The sequence below is a fragment of the Rissa tridactyla genome, chromosome 7 (assembly GCF_028500815.1).
Source record: "Rissa tridactyla isolate bRisTri1 chromosome 7, bRisTri1.patW.cur.20221130, whole genome shotgun sequence".
Taxonomy (NCBI): Eukaryota; Metazoa; Chordata; class Aves; order Charadriiformes; family Laridae; genus Rissa; species Rissa tridactyla.
The window spans coordinates 52687167-52708167 of record NC_071472.1 but is presented as its reverse complement, the minus strand read 5'-3'; the positions used below and the strand labels follow the sequence as shown (position 1 = coordinate 52708167).

Genomic DNA, 21001 nt, shown 5'->3' with positions numbered 1-21001 from the left:
AAGGTAGAGGAGTGTATGTCTTGAGTCCTTTACTCCTCTATAAAGCTAAGGAAAAAACTTCACTTATGTTTCTTTAACAAGATTTTGATTTTTGCTAATGCAAACAATTAAACTTTCTCCAATCAAAGTAATATTGAATTATAGTTAATAACTGCTTAAAAGCATATTACCAAAGCCGATGACATACTCCACCTTTCCTTTGCTCATGCTTTGCTTGTGTCACTGCTGAAATTACTCTGGTCACCAGATGTTGATCCTTCGTATGGAGTTTTCGGAGGAAAGCAGGATACACACGCATCAATGTCTGCCATAAAACAAGCTTCGTTCATTTGGATTGTTTGAGTTAGCCGGCCTTGTAACACCCTCCTGGCTCTTGTCTGGGAGCTGTCTTTTTTCAATTATTCAAGATCACAGGGAAACTATAAAAAAAGCGAATGAAACTCCATGGTTGTACCATTCAAGGGGTGTCAGCTGTGGTGGCTCTGTGTCTCTCGTGATGAGGGACCGCAGGCGTTAGGCAAACGCAATCAAGGGTTATTTGCTTGGGTTTTCCAATACATAGCCCCCCCCCCCAGTCTGCTTTCATTGCATGCAGCCTGGGCCAAAAATGTTGATGATAAATAGATGTGGGAGTAATTAACAAGTAGGAAAATCCATACAATTCTGAAATTTTCCCCTACTTTTTTTTAAAATGCAATTTAGTCTTTTGTTGTTGGTTGTACCTACCTTTCCTTCCTTTTAGCACTGGTCCCGAGAAGATGTGACATATTTATCTTGCATGATAACTGCCTAAGTGCGTTCACTCTTGTCTGTTTCTTTGTTTCTGTTACATCCTGCAGTGGCAGAAAATATCTTTTTTTTTTTTTTTTTTTTTTTTTCCTTTCCTTTCATAATTGACATGAATTTTGCTGGTTCACCTCATGGTTTTAGTTTCTTAGAAACTGCAAGTCTGGCACCTCTGAATCAGTTTGGTGTTATCCTTACCCTACTCCCTGCTCTGCGGTGTAATAATAGCTTTCGCTTGACACAGGAAGCCTACTACACTGGAACGCTGCAGATGGAGCAGAAGAATAACCCACTCTTTTGTTAGAGCTGTGTTCCTTCTGCTCTACTCTAGTATTTTGCTTGCCTGTTTTATTGCAGTTCTTCACTGATTGGAATGTTTCAGACATTGTCTCTAATTAGTCAAGATCTAGGAGACAGAATTTTATTCTTCCTTTCTTGTCTCAAAACCAAAAATATTCACGTCCCTCCACAACCTTAGATGTACTGTAATATCAGCGAGCAATAGGAAAGATCCTCTCAAACTGAAAGAAAACTAAAAATAGTATGGGTTCAAGCTTATAACTGGTTGAAATAAAGATTGACAGGGAACTCTGGGAATCTCTTTAATGAACGGCAGAATTAAAACATGACTGAAAAACCTTTATGTAAAAGGCAGAGTCCCAGTACTTCATTAATCCATGTTTTGAGAGGCTGTGCTTCATAGCACAAATATATGAAAAATCATCATTTTCATCAGTGAATGCTGTGGTGCACGTTATTTTGATTTATCTCATTTGGCTCCATATCCAAGTTGATTATTCTTATCAGAGGGACTCGGGCGTCTTTTCCTCCAGCACCGTCCCCTGCTGCTGAAATCCTGGGGTCTGGTCTGGAGCCATCCTGCCTGCGAGGGGGAGCAACGCCGCCTCTTCTTCTGCCGGGGTGAATGAGCCGTTGCTTTGGTGCTAAATTAAACACAACTTCTTGTCTAGTCTTATCTTGGATTGTTGCTGTCTGAAGGCAGGAAGTCTGCCTCTGAAGTGTGAAAAACCACGGGCATTTATTGTGCAGTGGAAATAATAACATTATTGGGTTGAGAAAGTGAAAGTCTGAATAGGAATCTGAAGATGGGTCTCTGAGGTCGCTGCCGTCTCTCTCTATATCATCCGCCTGCCTTTAAGACACAATAGGTAATTTGTGGGAGCACTGGGGAGAAAGCCGCCGGTGTCTGGAGCGGGTATCTCCAGCGTGTCCTGTGACATCTTTGCTTATGTTTGGAATGGAAGGAGGGGGCTGAGCCTGGCTTCTGTTTTGTCGGGAACGGACCTGGGCAGGGAGAGAAGTTGATAGAGGGAAAATCCTTTCTACTTGAATCAGGGCCACTTTTATAAGCTGTGATTTTTAGTTTAGAAGTGACGGTACTCGACTCCTGCAGAGACTTGCTGGATGCTGAGCATGGAAAAATGTCGTACCTTGTCTCACAGAGAGGAGGGTGATCTTTAACTTCAGAAGGACATTTCTAATAGATGCAGCAGTCAGACCCTTTGAAAGATATTTTAGTTTAACTCTCTGCAAAAGCTAACTAATGGTTAAAGATTATTTTTTTTTATGAGTGTGTTTGATTTATGTCTTATGGGGAATCATGATCTGAAGAAACTGATGCATCATGTTTTCATGTTACAGGCACGTGATGTGCGCACCAATGAAGTGGTGGCCATCAAGAAAATGTCATATAGCGGGAAGCAGTCCAATGAGGTATGTAGAACATGTTGCTTATTAAATATTGACCATTGCAAATACTTATTATGTGGGATGATTTTAATTAGCTTGGGTTACAACAAGAGAGATCCTTCCTATAAATGTAAAGGTGAATGAGGGTACTGTGTAAACAAAACAAATTAGTTTACTGTTCACAGTGTATTTCTGCCTAATCTGCTCCTGGAGAAGGTGGATAAGACTGCTTCCAGACAGAAGGGGCTCTTATGGAACTACATAAATCTCTAGAAAGCAAAAAAGAAAATGAAAACGAGTAGTTTTGTCTGTTAGTACGTCTTGTTGCCCTTAAATGTTCCATTTTAAGTCCCTTTTAAAATAACCGTGTTGCTTCTGGACAAAGCAATAGTAGCAGTGGATGCAGTAGTGAAAGATTCAGAGGGAATCTTGCTTATACAGAGTAGTAAGGCAGAATGCATCCTTCCCTGGAATGACTGTGCTGATGAGGAGCTAAAACAAAAGCAAAACAGCAGTGAATGAATGAGTGTGAAAATCCGAACAGCAGCATAATTAGGGAAGAACTGCCAGAGCTGGGGATTAAGGCAGTCTTTGCAGAGAGGACTGTAAAAGTAGGCCTCTGAGATTTAAACGTTAAGTGTTTTCATGGCCGCCCCAGATGTGTGCTTTTTCCGTAGGATGCTTAACAGAGATAATTGATTTTATACTTGAAATGTTTAAGTGCTAATACAGAATCTTGAAAAACCCAACATGACACGAGCAGCTGATTTGGTATTATTTCTGCTAAACGACGTCTATCAAATCATGGTGTGACTTTTCAATAGAAGTATTTATTGTAACTGTGTTGTTCAAGGCATTTATGGTTCCCTCCCTCCATTCTCTATATTCCCGTCTCAGAAGCAGTCTTGCTCCGATGAGTTTGACTAACAACTCGTTGCTTTCTGTGCCTGCCTTTTATGTATTGATCTTCTGCGCTCCAAGGAGCTGAGCTATTCCTTCCTGCGTGTATGTGTCTGTGTAGGAGGTAGAGGTGGCGGTGTCTCTCCAGCAGTCCTAAATTCCAGCTTCATAGTTAAATTTGCTATGTGTGTTTCTATTTTGTCACTGCGGTGACTTGTTTAACTGTGTACTGATGAAAGAATAATTTGTACTTACTACTTGTCCTACTGTTTTAATTACTGTGAGCTATAAATATTCTATTCACATGAATGAAACAAACTGTGCATGCTTCAGAAATAGCTTTTGTTTGTCTTCAATGCATATGTTTCTTTATTTTGAAGAAAGTAATAAGACCAGGATTAAAACACTTTCTATTTTACTTCTATATTTACTTGTTTTGTTCAGAAGTTTGCTAGAGTTAATGATCTAGCCGATGGAAAGAAAACTGATTAAGGGCATTCTTTTATCATTTATATTTACTTTGGTTTCATAACAAGATTTTATCATTGGTGGGAACAATCGTTTTCTAAAATAAGGACATATTCTATTTTCAAAATACATTAAAAACCTTTGAAATATGTAGCGCTGTGCTCTTAATGTGATCTTGAAGCTTTTTTTTTTACACAGGAAATCATGAATACGCCTTGACTAATGTATCACCTCTCTCTTCCCAATATAGACGTTTAGCGTGATGGTTTCTTGGTTTGTTTTTTATAGCTTAGTACCTCAAAGCCTTTGAAGCTAAAGGTAAAAGGCATTGAAGTCATTCTTGAACTGGAACCAGGATGTGAGTGAGAGAGTTTATGTTCATATAGCAGCACTAGTGTCATTCTCATGAAGTTTCTGGCGTTGAGAAATGCTTAGTCAATAAGCTGCCCCAGTTGTGGCTACTGTGTTCCCTGGTTTCGCTTGATTCGATAACCCTAAATTTTTTATTGAGGAGGATTTGGTTGTTGTACATGTTTTCCAAAGCATTTGGGTATATGGGACCTCTGTCCCTCTGGCCACGTACATGCACCTGGAGAAGCGTGTGCTGGGAGATTAACAGGACCTGAAAAACAGCTTTTGAACCTTTTGGTGTTGGGTGAGGTTTCTCTCCCTCTGATTCACTTGAGAACTGATATGCTTTCTCAAAAACATTTTCAGTGTCAACACTGTCGTGTTGATGTCTGCATACTTCAATGGTTTCAGCTACTGCGCTTGTTTTTGAAGAGTTTTTCCGGTAGTTGTAGTTACCCTGTTGCGCTTACAAGCTTTTGCCTCCCTTGCCTGAGGAGCTGTGGATGTGCAGCAAATGGGAGGACTTGGCGATTTCCTCCGAGGGGAGTAATGGCAGTGTCTAGGCACACAGTGGAACATGACTTTTTGGCCTCTTCTGTACTTTAAAGTTGCACTGACAGAGGTTCCCGTGTTATAAACTTGGATTTTGTTTTATCTGTTTATTCTTTTCCTCCTGCAGAACCTTTCCCTTATCTATTAGGTAACTCATTTTAAATCTGTCCTTGTAAAAACTAAACTAGTTGCGGAGAAACATTATCAAGAAGGTAGTCAGATATTTGGCGTTTGATAAATGGAGTCTCATCCGGTGTAATGTAGTTATTAGAAGGGATAGGTCTTTATACCTACAAGAGTTAAGTGAGAGACAACTGATCCTGCTGAAGGACACTTACCGTCCACATCTCTCTCAGGTTGGGATGCATGTTTGATTTGACAACAGAAATTATGTCCCTTAAAAAAGGATTGCTTCTTTTATGAGGACTTGCTCAGATATTAACTGTTTACCGATATATCCTATGCATATATATAAATATATAGTATTACATTGATGAGAGATCCTTAGAGCCTTCCCATACAGCCTAATCGATGAAGTTCTTATTTTTAGATCTCTTGAGGCATTAAGCAGTGAACATCATGGCGTTGATGAAAGTTTATTTTGATTTGGAACCTTGTGATGGTTTTGCCTCTTAAAATAATTAACTGACATACTAACTTAACAACAACCGAAAAAAGGGTAACAGTGTTGTAAAGTCTTTCTTTTCCTTTTATTTTTTACAGAAATGGCAGGATATTATTAAGGAAGTCAAGTTCCTCCAAAGAATAAAACACCCTAACAGTATAGAATACAAAGGCTGCTATTTGCGGGAGCATACAGCATGGGTAAGCATCTGCTGCGCTCTGTGCGTCTCTTGCCTTGCTTAAGGGCGCTTTAAAATATCTCCAGCTGGCTTTTGAGAGGCACCTGAACACTTGCATTGCACAAACTCTGATGAGAATAGCCAAGGACTTCACAGATGCTCAGCAAAACGGAACGTAGTTTTTGGAAACAAGATTTAGGGAAATTTTCCCTTTCCCTTGCGGAGTAAGGCGATTGTGCTGTTCTGGTGCATTTAGCTTGATGCAGTGTTTGAAATAAATAATAATGGAGGAGGTGGGGGGCTCAACAAACGTATCCAACCCTTTTCTTGCTGTAAGGACAGGTGAGAGTTTCACTTGTACCGCCTGGGAGGCAAGAATGGCAGCTTTATTAGATACTTGCGGGTCACTTCGTGCGTTTGGTGTGCCGCTGAGTGTTAATGGTGCAGTACCTTACAGGATGACTGAATATGTTCCAGAAGTTCAGTTCAGTTGTACTTTAAAGGAATAGGTTAGAAATGCTGCTGATAATTGTAATTAAAGTATATTTTGAGTCATTAGTATTTCTTTGATTTCGCTAAGTTCTTCTGCTGTATATTGTTTACTTCTGCTGTCGTTTTTGTGTGTGTGTTCAGGTGACAAAACCAACTAGCTGATTTTATCTCTGGCTGTCATTTCCTCGTTAATTTCAAACATTCGATTTAAACAAACAAAAAAACCCAAACCTGCCAAACTAAATTTGGTTTATTTGACTTGGCGTGCCTAAAAATGCGTGTGTAGGAATAGATGTGATTGGCCATGCAGCAGAAGCATTTTGTCAAATGAAAAATGTGATGTAGCACCTCTCATTGACAAAGTTTATGTAGTATGATATACTAAAGAAATCATATTTTTGAACTAATAGCTTAAATTGCAAGTACTGCTCGTGTTAGCGTCAGTAAATCTGTAGGACAAAGTTTTAGTTTCTTTTTTTGAAATCTGACTGGGACAAAATCTTAAGTAAATCCCTAAATAGCCCTTTAATACTCTGATAAGCTTGTTAAGTACAATTTAACGTTCCTGTTAAGTACATGCCTGTAAAATAAGATATGTAATACAATACATAACTGATTGTGAATATGCTTTTGCCTTCCTTACAAGTTTTGTTGCTTGGTATCTTACACAGGAAGGTTATGCTAATTCCAGTTAGAGCTGTCCTTGTGGGGGGGTCAGTGGCCCTTACGTTCCAAGCAATACTTGTTTTGTTTTGGCAGTCTGTATTGTACGCACCAGGGATTATTTATAGATTTTGCCATAGAAATTCTAGATTTCTCCATAGATACCTAGAAAACTTGCATTTGCTATTAGAGATTTTCTAACAACTATTTGGATTTCTTCCCATACAGCTTGTTATGGAATATTGTTTAGGATCAGCATCAGACTTACTAGAAGGTATGTCACGCATGTTTATTTGATTGAAAGTCAGAAATATAGTATTGAAGTAGGAAGTTACAGTATCACAGAATTGTCCTGGAGTATATAGTTTTAGTTGAGGGCAGAGTGTGTGTGAACAGTTGCAGTTTTTCAAATTCTTGCATAGCTCTAATGGTTTTTCTGTAGAATATCGGCTTTCCTAGGTGCCTGGTTTCTCCTTGGTTCATGTTATTTTAAAGTTGTCAGTCAGCTATTTATTTTCTTCTGAGTTTTAGGTTCTCCTGTCACGGCACTTCAAGATTTATTTCTGAAAACCCTTGCTGTTGATGCTAATGCTTACTAACAACTGGAGGCCTGTTGACTAAAATAGCACTGCAGCAGTATTAGGGTTTTGCTTGATGAGGTCTTTTGTTAAATGGTCGTTTTTCTATCAGGCTTCTTGAAGTGAACTTTCTTTGACGATGTATGTGTGGCCAGTAAGTTGTTCGTCTCCTTTCCTTGCCAGAAGCCTGTCAGGACAAAAGGCTGAGCTGCTGGAGAGTCATCTGTATTGCTACAGTTTATTTATTCATGTGTGAATTGTCGTAAAGTTCTAGGGTTTGGGATTTAGCGTCACTAATGGAAAATTGAATATTGAGTCTCAAATAGGTATTTGGGAGAATGGTCACAGAACTGAGAGAAATGTAGCTTATGGTTGCAAAGTAGTCTCTTTTTGGTAGTAAATAGCTGCCATTTTACAGTTAGAAGATTACATCTGATTATAGAATGTGCTCTGCGCTGTGAACTATTTTTACATTTGCTTCTCCTGCTGAACCTAGTAAAACGGAAGTTTTGGTGTTTTCTCTCTGTTTACATTGTTTACAGTACTCACTTGCATGCTGCAAACTGCATTGTTTTCTTTAATATTGAATTTCAAATAAATTCTTTCCCTAAGTTCATAAAAAGCCATTGCAAGAAGTGGAAATAGCAGCAATTACCCATGGTGCTCTCCAGGGATTAGCATACTTGCATTCTCACAATATGATCCATAGGTAAGTGGTTATGCTTTTGCTGTCTCACACGCTTACAGGTAATTTACTTTGTTGATTGTATCCCCTTCATCCCAAATTTAATATTTGTAAGCAGAGGGGGGGTTTTTTGCCGTGTCCGTATGCTCCCAAACTAGTGATTTATAGTAGTCGGATACTAGCAAGATGTGCATCTCTCTCTGCACCGTCTCTTACAGCTGGTGTTCGTTTCTGCAGAATTGCTTTGAATTTGCTAAGCTTTTCACTATTGATACGATGCTGATCGTTCCCTTGCAGCAGCGAATAGTAAGGCAGGCTGAGTTCACCTAAATAGCTTTGAGCAAGGCAAAGATTGCTGGGGCGGGGGGCAGCGCTAATACTTGAAAAAATTATTTTTACGCGAACACACGTGTTGAGAAGCACACAGTAAGTATGGGATGCAAATGTTCTTTGTGTTTGAAGTACCTGCTGCGTTTTAATAGGATGAAGGATTTCAATAGTTACATTATTAGGATTTTCTGAAAAACGTTTATCAAGGACATAGTTGGTTCACAAGGTTTTTCTGAACTGTACGTGAAGCTTATGCAGGTGTGCCATTTTAAGTTGATTTTTAAGACAAACTAGATTCTAAGATCAAGGGCCACGTTAAGCTGTTAACGTTTAAAGAGTTTGTATTTGGAGAAAATGAGGGTATTCTGCAGCTTGAACGTGTCAATACTGGCGTGTTTTGTAGTCAGTCCTATGGAAGGTTTTCGTTTTTGGAGAGGAATAACACTGACATTTGTATTCTATAACCAGAGATATCAAGGCAGGAAACATCCTGCTGACAGAGCCAGGACAGGTGAAACTTGCTGACTTTGGGTCTGCTTCCATAGCATCTCCTGCCAACTCATTTGTGGGGACGCCATATTGGTAAGCCGAGAGTTTTACGCATTTCTGGCTTTGTGAAATAAAAGAATAATTTATTGGGTATTTAATATACTTGGGCTTTATTGGAGCTAGCTTTGTAATCTTCCGGTTGTGGTAGTAGTAAAATGTACTATAAAATGTACTTTGCAAAAAAAGATTAAATAGTAATTAGGCTCTGACTTTGAGAAACTATGAATCCTTGTACTCGTAGTTCACAAAAAGTAGTAAAAATATTTTGTTGTTCTACTTACCCTGACTTTAAGAGGTAGAGGTGGGATTGAATCATCTGTAATATATTTTAATCACTCCCCCCAGTGGTTTTAACAATTCGTATGTTCTCACCGCGTCTGGTTGTTGAAATAACTGAAGTGTTTTTTCTTTCATAGGAAAAGCCAGGTTCATTGAACAAAACCCTTTGCAGATCCCTTGTATGCTTTTGATCTCTTACACCTAGTCTGTGGTGTTTACACAACTGCATGCTATAATTATTTCACCAGAGTTGGCCAAACTATTGGAAATATGGGAGGGCGAGAAGGTGGTGATACTCATAAATGGAGAGCTGGGCAAAGCACAGGAGAACATCGCGCAGCCTCTCTATAGGCTCCTGCTAGTGTGGGTGCCTGGTCTTTGTTCCCAGTATCCCATGCTCGTGCCTGATATCTTGGGGAATGATTTATTTATGGTAGCTGAAATCAGCGAAACAGCCTGTTTCATTGAGATACTGATGATGATAACGTGTTCCATTGCCCGGAATTCTCAGCACCGATTTCCTATTTTAGGATGGCCCCAGAAGTGATTTTAGCCATGGATGAAGGGCAGTATGATGGCAAAGTAGATGTTTGGTCTCTTGGAATTACCTGTATTGAGTTAGGTAAGTTATTTTCTTTGAAAAAATATAAAATGGAGTTATTTAATGCCTAGGACTTGGTCAGCTGAGTTACAGTGTGGAAGATCTACGCTTCCTTCCCTGTGCTCATTTCTCTGGGACTTGAATTTTAGAGAAAAGAGCTAAATGTGCTGTCTAGAATTCAAGACCGAGTCTCCAATTTGATGTTTATTGAACTGGTGTTTGCATTACCCAGCGAAAAAGGGTTATCCAGACAAAGAAAATAGCCAAGCTGTATCACTAAAGGCGTTTGCGTTCTGTGGGAGAGGCAGTTGACTTGTGAACTGAAAACCAGTCTATTTGCTGAACAGCTCTAGAAACAAACCATTGAAAGTGCCAGTGTGAAAATATATTTAGTGGTATAAGTTGATACTGTTTGCATGAAAACTGAAGGTATATTAACAAGTCCTGCAGTAATGACGTTTGGGATAAGTGGAGAGCTTCAAAGTTATATTCAGTGTATGTTGTCATTTGTGAATAGACTTGGCTGGAAAGTCTAATTAAAAAAAAAAAGAAAAAGATATGAAATAATGCAGTTTTGAAGTGGTAACCTATAAATCAAACCCAAAAGAAATGAAAGCACTGCCATTACAAAGACTCCTTTAAGCAGGACGTCAGTTTAGGAGGACTGTGTTTGTATGGCATTCTATTTAAATTTAACGTGTAGTATTTTCTTGGGACAAAAATACACTTGCTGAAGCACAACACCATGCACAGCACCACTCAGATTTTAGTCACGATCCAGCTCTCTGGAAGCACTTAGCCGTAAGTTTTTCTCAGGATGGTGAGGTTCAGTGCTGCTCGTGGCACCTGAGGCTGTCCTACCATCCTTGTCACTTCTCATCGCTCGTACTCCAAACCGGCCTCAGTGGAGGAGCAGCCCAGCCGGGCAGCAAGAGCTCTCGGGAACACGCTAATCCATGTGAACTGCACAGTTTAGCTAAAAATGCTGTCTGGCATTCCAAACTGTCAACTTCATTTTCTTCCAGGACATGAAATAGATTCTTTCTTCAGAGCAGAGATTTTTTTGGTTGCCAATATAAAGCAAGTTGAAGGGGTGTGACTGTCATGACAGAATCCTGCTCCGAATGGAGTTAAGGAGACTTGGCCGGCTGCAGGGCTCCAGGAATGCAGTGAGCTCATGGCCACCACACCCCCCGGTGCCTTCCTGCATGCTGCGTTTTTGCAATACGAAGCGTTAGGCTTCGTCTACGGCTTCTGGCGTGCTGGGAGGTGAGCCTAGGTCAGGGCGGTGGAGTGTTGGTAGGCTGGGTCGGTGCGGTTATCTCAGTCGCTTTGGTTTGAATAAGCCTGGGAAGAAAGCAGAAAAATGAGACGTCTGGTAGTCTTCTCAAATAGACTTAGAAAGAGACTCATTGAGGGCTCAGTCTCAGTGTTTCCTGAAGATTTCTATTTTACTCAGGTGAGTTACGAGGGGAAAAAGCTAGGGAGGATGATCAGTTAAAATACTTTAAGGCGTCAGTTAAAATAGTTTAATGGATAATCAGTCTGATCCTCAATAGCAGCAACTGGTTATCTGACAGATTAGAGAAGGTAAAGTGCTACATTTGAGGAAAGGCTTAACTCCGCAATTTACCGGTTCTGAGGAATTCGTAGGGCTTAGTCCGTCCTGTGGTAGCGATGAGTGAACCGTGATCTCTGATACATCACTTACTGCTAGTATTCGACTCAAAATTGAAAAGCAGAATAAGAGAGCTGGCATTATTTTTCCTTGTTTGTTTTTTTTCAGGAAGGAAAGTTCTTTTGCAATTTTCACTAGTGCAGGAACGTCCTCGTGGCCTGACCAGCTCGTCTGGAATGTTTATGGCAAGGCTGAGCTTTATAGGTTTATCCCATAAACATTCTGATGAAGCTTCAATTTTGTTGTTACAGTGAGATCATCTCCTTCCTCATTAAGCTTTCATGCTGTGTCAGTCTATAAGAGTAACACAAGCTTGAAAGAGAGAGAGAAGAGCCAAAGAGAATGCAACTCTTAAAATAGTATAAAGAGTTGGCCTGTTACTGACTTCCTGCCCTTGTGCTTAGTCAGTTAAGTGTGATTTGATGGTTCTTGTAACCGGCTTTTTCTTCATCACTGCTGTCCTGTTAGAATTCAGTATTTGTTAGCTTTTTAGCAACTGTCATTTAAAAAAAAAAGGGGGGGGGGGTATGAAACTAAGAATGTTTAATAACTAAACACGGAGTATAGAGCTTACTGTTAACTTGCTCTTATTTTAGTACATTAAAATGAGTCAGAGAACTCCACTATGATAAACCACGTAATTTAAAAGCTTGAGAGGACAAGACATTTGATCTTCAAAGTGCTTTCATCTTCTGCAATGGTATAGGACATACGCCAACATATCTGTCTGATTGCAGGGTTGGTCTGGGGTTCCGTGTTCAGGCAGTAGTGATTCTGCTGATGCGGTTTTCTTTTTAAAGGCATGTAAACTGAAAAAAGAGCAAAAACATGAGACTGTCTCCCTATATTAAAATTGTTTTCTTTTGTGTGTAGCGGAAAGGAAGCCTCCTTTGTTTAATATGAACGCAATGAGTGCCTTATACCACATAGCGCAGAATGAATCCCCTACACTACAGTCTAATGAATGGTGAGTATTACGGAGGGAGGAATGTTGTAGGGAATTGCTGTAAATGGAGTGCTTTGTCATGCCGAGTTCTTGAAATGGCTGGATTCCTGTCGGGAGGATGTGAGCTGGAAGGTTCTTATTAGGTTTGCTATACATTTTATATACAAAATTGACCGATTACTAAATATGCATTTTAGACTCTAAAATGTAGTAGAAACAGGACATGCTGCTGGAAGAACATATAAGATCCTGTAAAAAATTCATTTAATGGGTCAGTAAACTCTTGAAGCTCCCAGGCTGGTCAAAAATGTGGAGTTTAGCGGTTTTTAATCACACAGCATGCTGTCAATTCCGAAATCTTGTTTTGTTGAAGTATTTCTTCGCAAGATGAAGACACCACTTGTGTGTGGCAAGTGTTTGTGACAGAAACTTCAGAAGAAAAAAGCACAGTAGTAACGTTTTGTGCCTCCCAGCCCAACAACTGTCTTTTGAAACAGCAAACACAGTAAACTAACTCCAAAAGTTAAAAACTTCCTAATTATATTTTTCTGAGCCGTAGTCCTAGGCCTCTGACGTAATGCATTGTACCTTACTTTTGGAATTTTTTTTCTACTTCTGAGATTTTTCTGGTTAGGCCGTTTCACACCCTGGTGCTTGACAAAACATGCAATTCATTTTATGCATTTTTCTGACCAAAAAATATAATAATTTAATTTACTGAAAAATTGCAGTAGCAAACTCCCCCCATTACATGATGGGAAGGGGAGGAAAGAAATAAAACCTGTAGAACTGATGGGCTGCTGTTTGCAGGTTATAAATCTGCCCTTCTGAAAATTGTGTTCAGAGAAAGAGAGGGCGAAATACAGAATTTTAGCTTACAGAAGGAGAGAAGTTACTGAACAAAACATGACCTCAAGTCTTCCTTGTGACAGACTGCACAAGAGAGTGGAAGTTGTGTCTGAGGGGCCGGAGGCATTTCAGGAATTGTGTGTTTGGGGATGAAACATCTGCGCACAGAGGTGGAACGGGGCAGGGGCTCTGATTAGACCTTGGAGAGTTTGTGCAATACAGCATTTGACAGGGTTGATGCTCGCACTGAGATATGTGGGTGTCTGCCTTTACACCGAACTTGCCTTCCTCTTGAGTTGGCCCATATTTTTGCATTCTTATGATGAAACATTTTGTTTGGAAGCTGAGGTTAAAGGGATCTGCCTAGTAGTAGCGGTGGGCTTTGGCTTTACTAGGGGTGTCAGAGGCTGTAACGTGAAGTTCTGGGTCTGTGTGGTTTCTCCTGGCTCTACTATCACTAAATGTGAATGTCTTGATTCTTTAGTGAACTTTGAAAACAAAACTGGGTGGTTAACTCAGATGTTTGGGTTTTTTTTCACTTTCCTTGCCACAGGTCTGATTATTTTCGAAACTTCGTAGATTCTTGCCTCCAGAAAATTCCTCAAGACAGGCCTACATCGGAGGAGCTTCTGAAGGTTGGCTTGCTTGTCCTCTTTCTTTTCCACATGGTATTAAAAAGGGGCCATGCTCTGTGATGTTCTTCTTTCTCACCTACTGTACTAGGTTACGGTTAACGATGTTCTCTGCCCGTTATCCCTCACACCTTTGAGCTGAGGGTGCTGTGGGGTGTGCCGAGATGGTAGTGCTGGCTCCTTTGCAGTGTCTCGGGCAGCTCCCCAGGTGACTCTTCCAAGCCAGCCTTGTGTCATCATAAAAGGACACCTTGGCAAGTGACACTGGATGACCATCAACTTGTTGAGAGTTTCAGTTTCTTAAGCTCGGTCTATCCTTCCAGTGATTTTAATTAATCCTGACAGAGCTGTCATGCATTAGTTACCAAATACCTTTCGTTACTTCCCTCTTTATTCTATGCTATATATACCCCTAAAGGCATTTTATCCTCTCCCATCACCTGGGAACTTTACCCGTAGAACTGAAAATCGCTGTTCTAATAGTATCCCTGGGGGAAAGGGGGCAGAGGAAAGCAGTTTTTCTTCCCCATACTTTTCCTTGGCATGAGTAAGCCTCATCCATCTGCAGATTTTCTCCTGCTTTATTTCTTAGCCTTTTTTTTTTTCTTCATTGGTGCCCCTGTATGCTGCAGATACTTGATTTTCCTTGCTCTAGCCTGGAAACAAAGCCAATGTGGTAGATTCTTGCAAAAAGGTGACGTGTTCCTAAGTGAATGCAACTCACGTATAAGTTAGGTGTTAGGTGTACGGCTGCTTTATTTTAAGAGTGACTTTGATGGATTTCCTTTGTGGCATCAGGTGGCATTCAGAATTTTGTTAACTTGTCATTCTCTTGACAGTGTTCGTGACATTATTTTTGGGGATTTTTATCCTGGCCGTGTTTGTGCTAAACAGCGATTTTTCCCAAAATTTTGCATTACTGGGAAATGGGTGGTATTTATGAAGATTTTACCATCACCTTTTTGCATGTGTCTCTGAGGACTTTTGCCTCTTCTAAAACTGCATTCAGAAAGTAAATGCAATTATCCAGTAAAGGTTTTGGTGTGGGTGTGCAGTCCTGCCATTTCAGAATTCTGCAGATTGGTTTTATTTTGAGCAATGCGCTGCAATTAAAGAGAACATTGATGGAAATTAAACGTTTGTGAATGTATTCCTTCCATATCTATAGTCTGAAACAGCTGCATGCCACTTTACAGGGACAGGTAGAGAATGTGACACGTTGGAAATGGCAGTGCAGTTCTCCTAAGGAACAAAATGAAACTAGCGGTGGTGTTAATAATGACTCATGCTTGCACAGCACATTGCATCTGGAGACTGCAAAAGCTGCTTCTGACATCCATAGGCAAGATTTTACTTTTGCAGTGGAATGCAACGAATATCTCCAAAAAAAAAAAAAAAAGAAAAAAAAAAAGAGCATAACATGGCTAACTGCTCTGGGACCAGGCTTGAAGGTTCACAGCCTATTTTATGGCTCAGAGCTGTATGCCGAATATTTGATTCTCGAGCTTTTCTAAACATGGAAAAGGGTTTTATAGTGAGAGTTAGCTCATGAGTTAATTAACATTTGGTTAGAGATACTTAACCAGTATAGCACCTTTATTATTTATATGGTATTTGTTGCTCTTCCCTCTCTAAACCACAAGTAGATAATGTCTCTAAATACCCCAACTTCCAAAGAAGTCTAGGTTTAAACTGAGCCTGTTTTCATGGTACACGAAATACCATTTATGGGTTTTTTACATCGTTACTTTTTGGTGGGTGTCTCCCATCAGAAAGCAATCATTCTGAAATCTATCTGGATCGTGAAGTCTAAAAATAGTTCCAATGTAAGCTGTGATGGTATTCTCCTCCTGTGTGCAGGGAAGAGGGCTGACAAACCCAACTAGAGCTTATAATTTCACGCTCAGAGCATCTGCACTGGAGGCATAAGAAGTCACTCACCTATTTGTGTGTTCTACAGCACATGTTTGTTCTTCGGGAGCGGCCCGAAACAGTGTTAATAGACTTGATTCAGAGAACAAAGGATGCAGTGAGAGAACTGGACAACCTGCAGTATCGTAAAATGAAGAAGCTCCTCTTCCAGGAGGCACACAATGGCCCTGCAGTCGAAACACAGGAGGAGGAGGAGGTGAGAGAAACTTTGGATGTCATCACTGAACCAGAAAACGATGCTGTCATTTAAATAACCACAGCTCAGATATTGCTAAAACGAATGGAGGCTCTTTACACACCTGGTTGTAAACACCGTCTTCCTCTCTGTGCTGGGAATAACGCTACCTCAAGGCACAAACAGGGACAAACCGGGTAGATGCCTAGTGGCACATGGCAAGAAGCTGTGCCGTGTGTTCGTGCTTGAACAGTTAGCTTCCAGTTCTGTAAATCCTGGCTTTCTTTGCCTATTTATAAGGCTTCATGAGGACGCTTTCAGCAACTGCAGTTAACCTCTATTCTGACCGTATGTACAAGGCGCTTGACAGTCTTCTAGTTTTGTCTGGAGAATGTTGTACTGAGTCTAAGATAGAGAAATTTGTACTTGGTTTTTTTTTTTAAAAGAAAAAAAGTCATCAGGGAAATTAATTTGTCTTTTTTGGGTTGCATGCTGCAATCACCATGCAGAAATTGAGACGCTGAATTGCAGTTCTCTCATGTACAGAAAGGACCCGTGCGAGGTGCAGGGTCCCAGCTGAGCGCTCAGATGATGCAGGTGTCAGAACAGTTTCTGGTGACACGCTGTTGCTGATACATGATAGAGTTCAGCTTGTTAACAGGCTTGCTGTTGAAAAGAATCTGACATCAGCCAGTTAATCTTGACAAGGTTGATTCTTTCTCTCCCCAGCATCCCACAAGAGAAATGTTTCGTGGCAATGCCTGGAGGGTGGAAACTGCCGTGACATGGCAGGTAGATGCCTTTAGAAAGGAATGGAATGAACGTTTCACTTGGTAATGTCCACAGATACAACTGTTATGGATTTGGATTTTCATAATAATTCCTTTCTCCTAGGAGCAAGATCATGGTGTCGGCAGGACAGGAACAGTGAATAGTGTCGGAAGTAATCAGTCCATTCCTAGTATGTCTATCAGTGCCAGTAGCCAAAGCAGTAGTGTTAACAGTCTTCCAGATGCCTCGGATGATAAGAGCGAGCTGGATATGATGGAGGGGGACCACACCGTGATGTCAAATAGCTCTGTCATTCATTTAAAGCCGGTAAGCATTGGGTTTTTACTGGATGACTTTGAAGGTGTAAAATGGGAGTGGATTTGGTTGGTACAATGACAAAAAGTCGAGTGTTTCCTGCCCTAAATCGTTATCTGCAGGTTTAAATATTGTGTCCCAATACATTAATGTGTGCTGGAAACTTCGGAAGGTTGCTGAAAAAATAATTTATTTCTGTTGATACCCTAAAAATTATTCTACAAGTTGCATTGTTTCAAAAACAATTTGCTTGACCGTGAGGAGCCAGAATGGCAGTATGTGAATAGGTTTGTTTAGTGGATGTCCTTAACTGGGAGAGCACTGCTTCATGGGACAAAAGGATGTGAGAGTTCCCCTTTTTTATGTCCTACTTAGCGAATTCTTAAATATAGGACCCTCAGTAGTGATTGAAATCTGTTCCTGAAGCACCCAGCGTCCTAGCACTTGATTCAAATATTTGATTAATGAATGAAAATACACAGAAAAAGAAATGCAGCCCTCTGGCCATGGCAAGCTGTGAAACCACTTTCCCAGCTTTACTTCTGCGCAAGGAAGGATAAACTGGGGAGCAGCCCTCCGAACCGTGCTGCTCGTGCTGCGGAGGGGTTATCACACCCCGTCTCAAACCAGTAACGTTTCCCTAGCTGATGATAGATGTGGTTAGAATGTTTTGTTCTTTGCCCAGATATGCAACAAAGACACAGGTATTTCCTCGGGGAGTTAATTAGTATATCATATCTAACTACTAATCGCTCTGCGATGAATGACAAACTCAAAATAAGAATGTGGAATACACCATGACAAATTTTAAAATTTGCTTTGAGGTATTTCTGTAGTGGCTGTAATGAAAATCTTCCTCTGTCTTTCAGGGTTACAAAGACGTTGTTTTTTTTCTTTTTGACTTGATATAATCTACTTTATCGCTTTTATGTTTTGTTGAAGTAAACTGTTTAACTCAGTTTTCAGTTTTCCATTTATTTTTCTCATTTTCAGCTTTAATTAGTAATTTTCCTCCTAGTAATAAAAATGCGCAATGAAATTTCCAAAAGCAAGGATCCTACATCAGAGCTCTTGTTGCAGTACGTTCCTTCGTCTGCCTTATTGGCAGGAGCATCTTTCAGGGCTGCTGAATGTACAATGGGTTTTCTTCCTTTTAAATGTCTTTCGAACCAGACCAAAATAAAAATCTTTAGTAACAGCTTCTCGTTATTTTCTCACGTTAATATTTGCTGATAAGGAGGAAGAAAACTACAGAGAGGAATCAGATCCTCGAACAAGGGCGTCGGAACCCCAGTCTCCTCCCCAAGTATCTCGCCACAAGTCTCATTATCGCAACCGAGAGCACTTTGCTACTATACGCACAGCATCGCTGGTATGTTAAGGTTTTTATTTTGATGAAGTTGTATAGGGCGGGGAGGCCTTTGAACACAGGGCTATGAAACTACTTAGAGCTGTTAGGATTTCATCAGAATACGAGCTGTCCTCGTTGACTGAGATATCATCACTGAAATAGCATAATGGAAGTTAATAAAAGCTTAAATGTGACACCTGGGCAAATGTAATTTGTGTATATTAGATATTTGCAAAACCAATGTGCCTAGCAGAATGCAGGAAACTGTTTATAATAATAGGCTGGCTTTTATTTTCATATGCATATTATGTATATTTCTGTGTGTTATGTGTCTATATATGCGCACTCATTGCAGTGGGCTAAAAAGACATTATTTAGTACCAGATTTATAACAATTGTACAGTTTTTCTGCTGGAGCCCATGTAAGCTTATCTTCTACAGCAGAATTCAATTTTTAATCTGCTCTGCTGCCATTAGGATGTGTGCTTTTCTTTACAACAAAATCATATTTCTTTACTGAATAGTTTTCTTTTGTGGTTTGAAGACTGCCGAAAAGCAGATTAAGAAGCATTAACTTACTTTGGCCGGATGTGGTTACCTTCCTAGGTGACAAGGCAAATGCAGGAACACGAACAAGACTCTGAACTCCGAGAGCAGATGTCTGGCTATAAGCGTATGAGACGGCAACACCAGAAGCAGCTGATGGCATTAGAGAATAAACTGAAGGCAGAGATGGATGAGCATCGCCTCAGGTTGGACAAAGATCTCGAAACACAGCGTAACAATTTTGCGGCAGAAATGGAAAAGCTAATTAAAAAGCACCAAGCGGCCATGGAAAAAGAGGTAGGGGATTACCGTTTAGCAGACCAGTCTATATCTGTTAATTGCATTGAATTGTCCACTTCCCCTCACTGATGAAGAGATGACATTGTAGTCTCTTACATGTCTGTTTTCAGGAGCCAAGCAAATTGCTAATTAGAAAAGGCTAATACATCACCTCCTTACACTAAGGGGTTTATGTAACTAGAGGAAAGGTATGTCCTTCATCACAGTGCGTTATACTAAATGTTAGTGTGCCGACCCCAGAAAAAATACTGTAAGGGTTTTCCTCTCTTGTGCCATGTAAATGCTGTCAATAACTGACTGCCATCAAGTGTTGTGGAGGCTGATGAGCCTGCAGAGAGACATGCCAGCTACGCTTAGGTGTTCACCGTCTAGTTGCTTATGGATGTGGGGTTTTTTATGCGTTTAAATAATTGATAATGAAGTGGTGCCGCCTACAGCGATTATTATTGATTCTTTGTTCATCTTGGATCTCTCGGTGGAGGGCTAAGGATACAGTTTCTCATAAGGTGTTGACTTTGTTAGGCAAGACTAACTGAACAGTAGGGCTGAGGAAATGAGGCACTGCAAAAGGACTCTGCTGGGTGCGTTGGTGGGGGGTGGAATGAGAAGAGGGTGAGGGCAAGCTCCTGAGATTCCCGCTTGTTCAGAGTCATGGTGAGTATCGTTGGTGACTGTACCATGAGTTCTGGGTCATGGGGCTGAAGTGGAACATGAACTGTAATCCGTTGGGACTCAAACTGATTTGCTGCTGGATTTGCTGTAGGCTAAAGTGATGGCCAACGAAGAAAAGAAGTTTCAACAGCATATTCAGGCCCAACAGAAAAAAGAATTGAACAGTTTCCTGGAGTCCCAGAAGAGAGAATATAAACTCCGTAAAGAGCAGCTGAAAGAGGTAACTCATCTGTAATGAGAAATGTGAATATAGTACAGCGTACGATAACAGTGTGAACATTCAGAAATAAAAGCGCCACTGTGCGCAAGAGAACTTTCGCTGGATTGCAGCAGGTTCTGCGTTTCATGAGCAGAGTCCTGTACATACTGTATTTGTTTCGTATCTTTGACCCTAAAGTAAGAGGGTTTGTTTATATATTGGCACCTATATGTTTATCTTGTGAAAGTACAAACTGCTCCCTTGTTTAATATTACTTTTTAGGCAGAAACATGCAAATTAGGCAGTCCTAAGGAATGAAAAAAAGGTAGTTAAGAAAGGTCACGAGCATTTTTCTCATACCTTGTTGCTGCAGGTATTGACCATGCACTGCAGCAGTTAGTGAAGTTTCTTACCACTTAAGTGATATTTCTGTAGCAGCAGTAAAGATAACCCTTTTTTTATAGGAAAATACCTGTAAAACATTATTTAATTTTAATGGAGAAAGCTGTGTAATAGTTTAATAATCACTGTATTGTAGTGAAAATCATGACCTCTGTGAAATGCAGGGAAACGGTAGAATCAAGCTTCCTGATTCTTTTTGTGGAGTGGCTGAAACCGTAAGCACTATAAATAATTTTTTTTTTGAAAGAACCATTTAGTTCTCAACCATCAACTTGTGTGACGCAACTTTGGAACTTGCTCCAAAGGGGAATATTCCCAAACATAGACATTTCCCAGGAGAAAAAAAAGGCTAAAGAGCAGCAGAGCCAAGAAAGATCTAACAAAAAATATAGTAGCGTGGGCTCTTTATAATAACATAGAATCTTTTTCTAAGTGGGCAGTAGATCACAGAGCACAAGAAACACCGATGAAATACAGAGGGGTTCT

General features: G+C 40.3%; 1 protein-coding gene across 1 annotated transcript in view; it reads left to right on the top strand.

Moving 5' to 3' along the window:
- Positions 1–21001, top strand: part of TAOK1 (TAO kinase 1) — a 68297-nt gene that overhangs the window by 33542 nt on the left and 13754 nt on the right. The window contains exons 3-15 of the mRNA XM_054207859.1: positions 2449–2520; positions 5491–5592; positions 6954–6999; positions 7916–8012; positions 8787–8900; positions 9677–9768; positions 12299–12392; positions 13774–13855; positions 15813–15980; positions 16854–17057; positions 18283–18417; positions 19003–19239; positions 20006–20134. Of these exons, the coding sequence (XP_054063834.1) occupies positions 2449–2520; positions 5491–5592; positions 6954–6999; positions 7916–8012; positions 8787–8900; positions 9677–9768; positions 12299–12392; positions 13774–13855; positions 15813–15980; positions 16854–17057; positions 18283–18417; positions 19003–19239; positions 20006–20134 (1572 nt within the window). The remainder of the gene's footprint in view (positions 1–2448; positions 2521–5490; positions 5593–6953; positions 7000–7915; positions 8013–8786; positions 8901–9676; positions 9769–12298; positions 12393–13773; positions 13856–15812; positions 15981–16853; positions 17058–18282; positions 18418–19002; positions 19240–20005; positions 20135–21001) is intronic.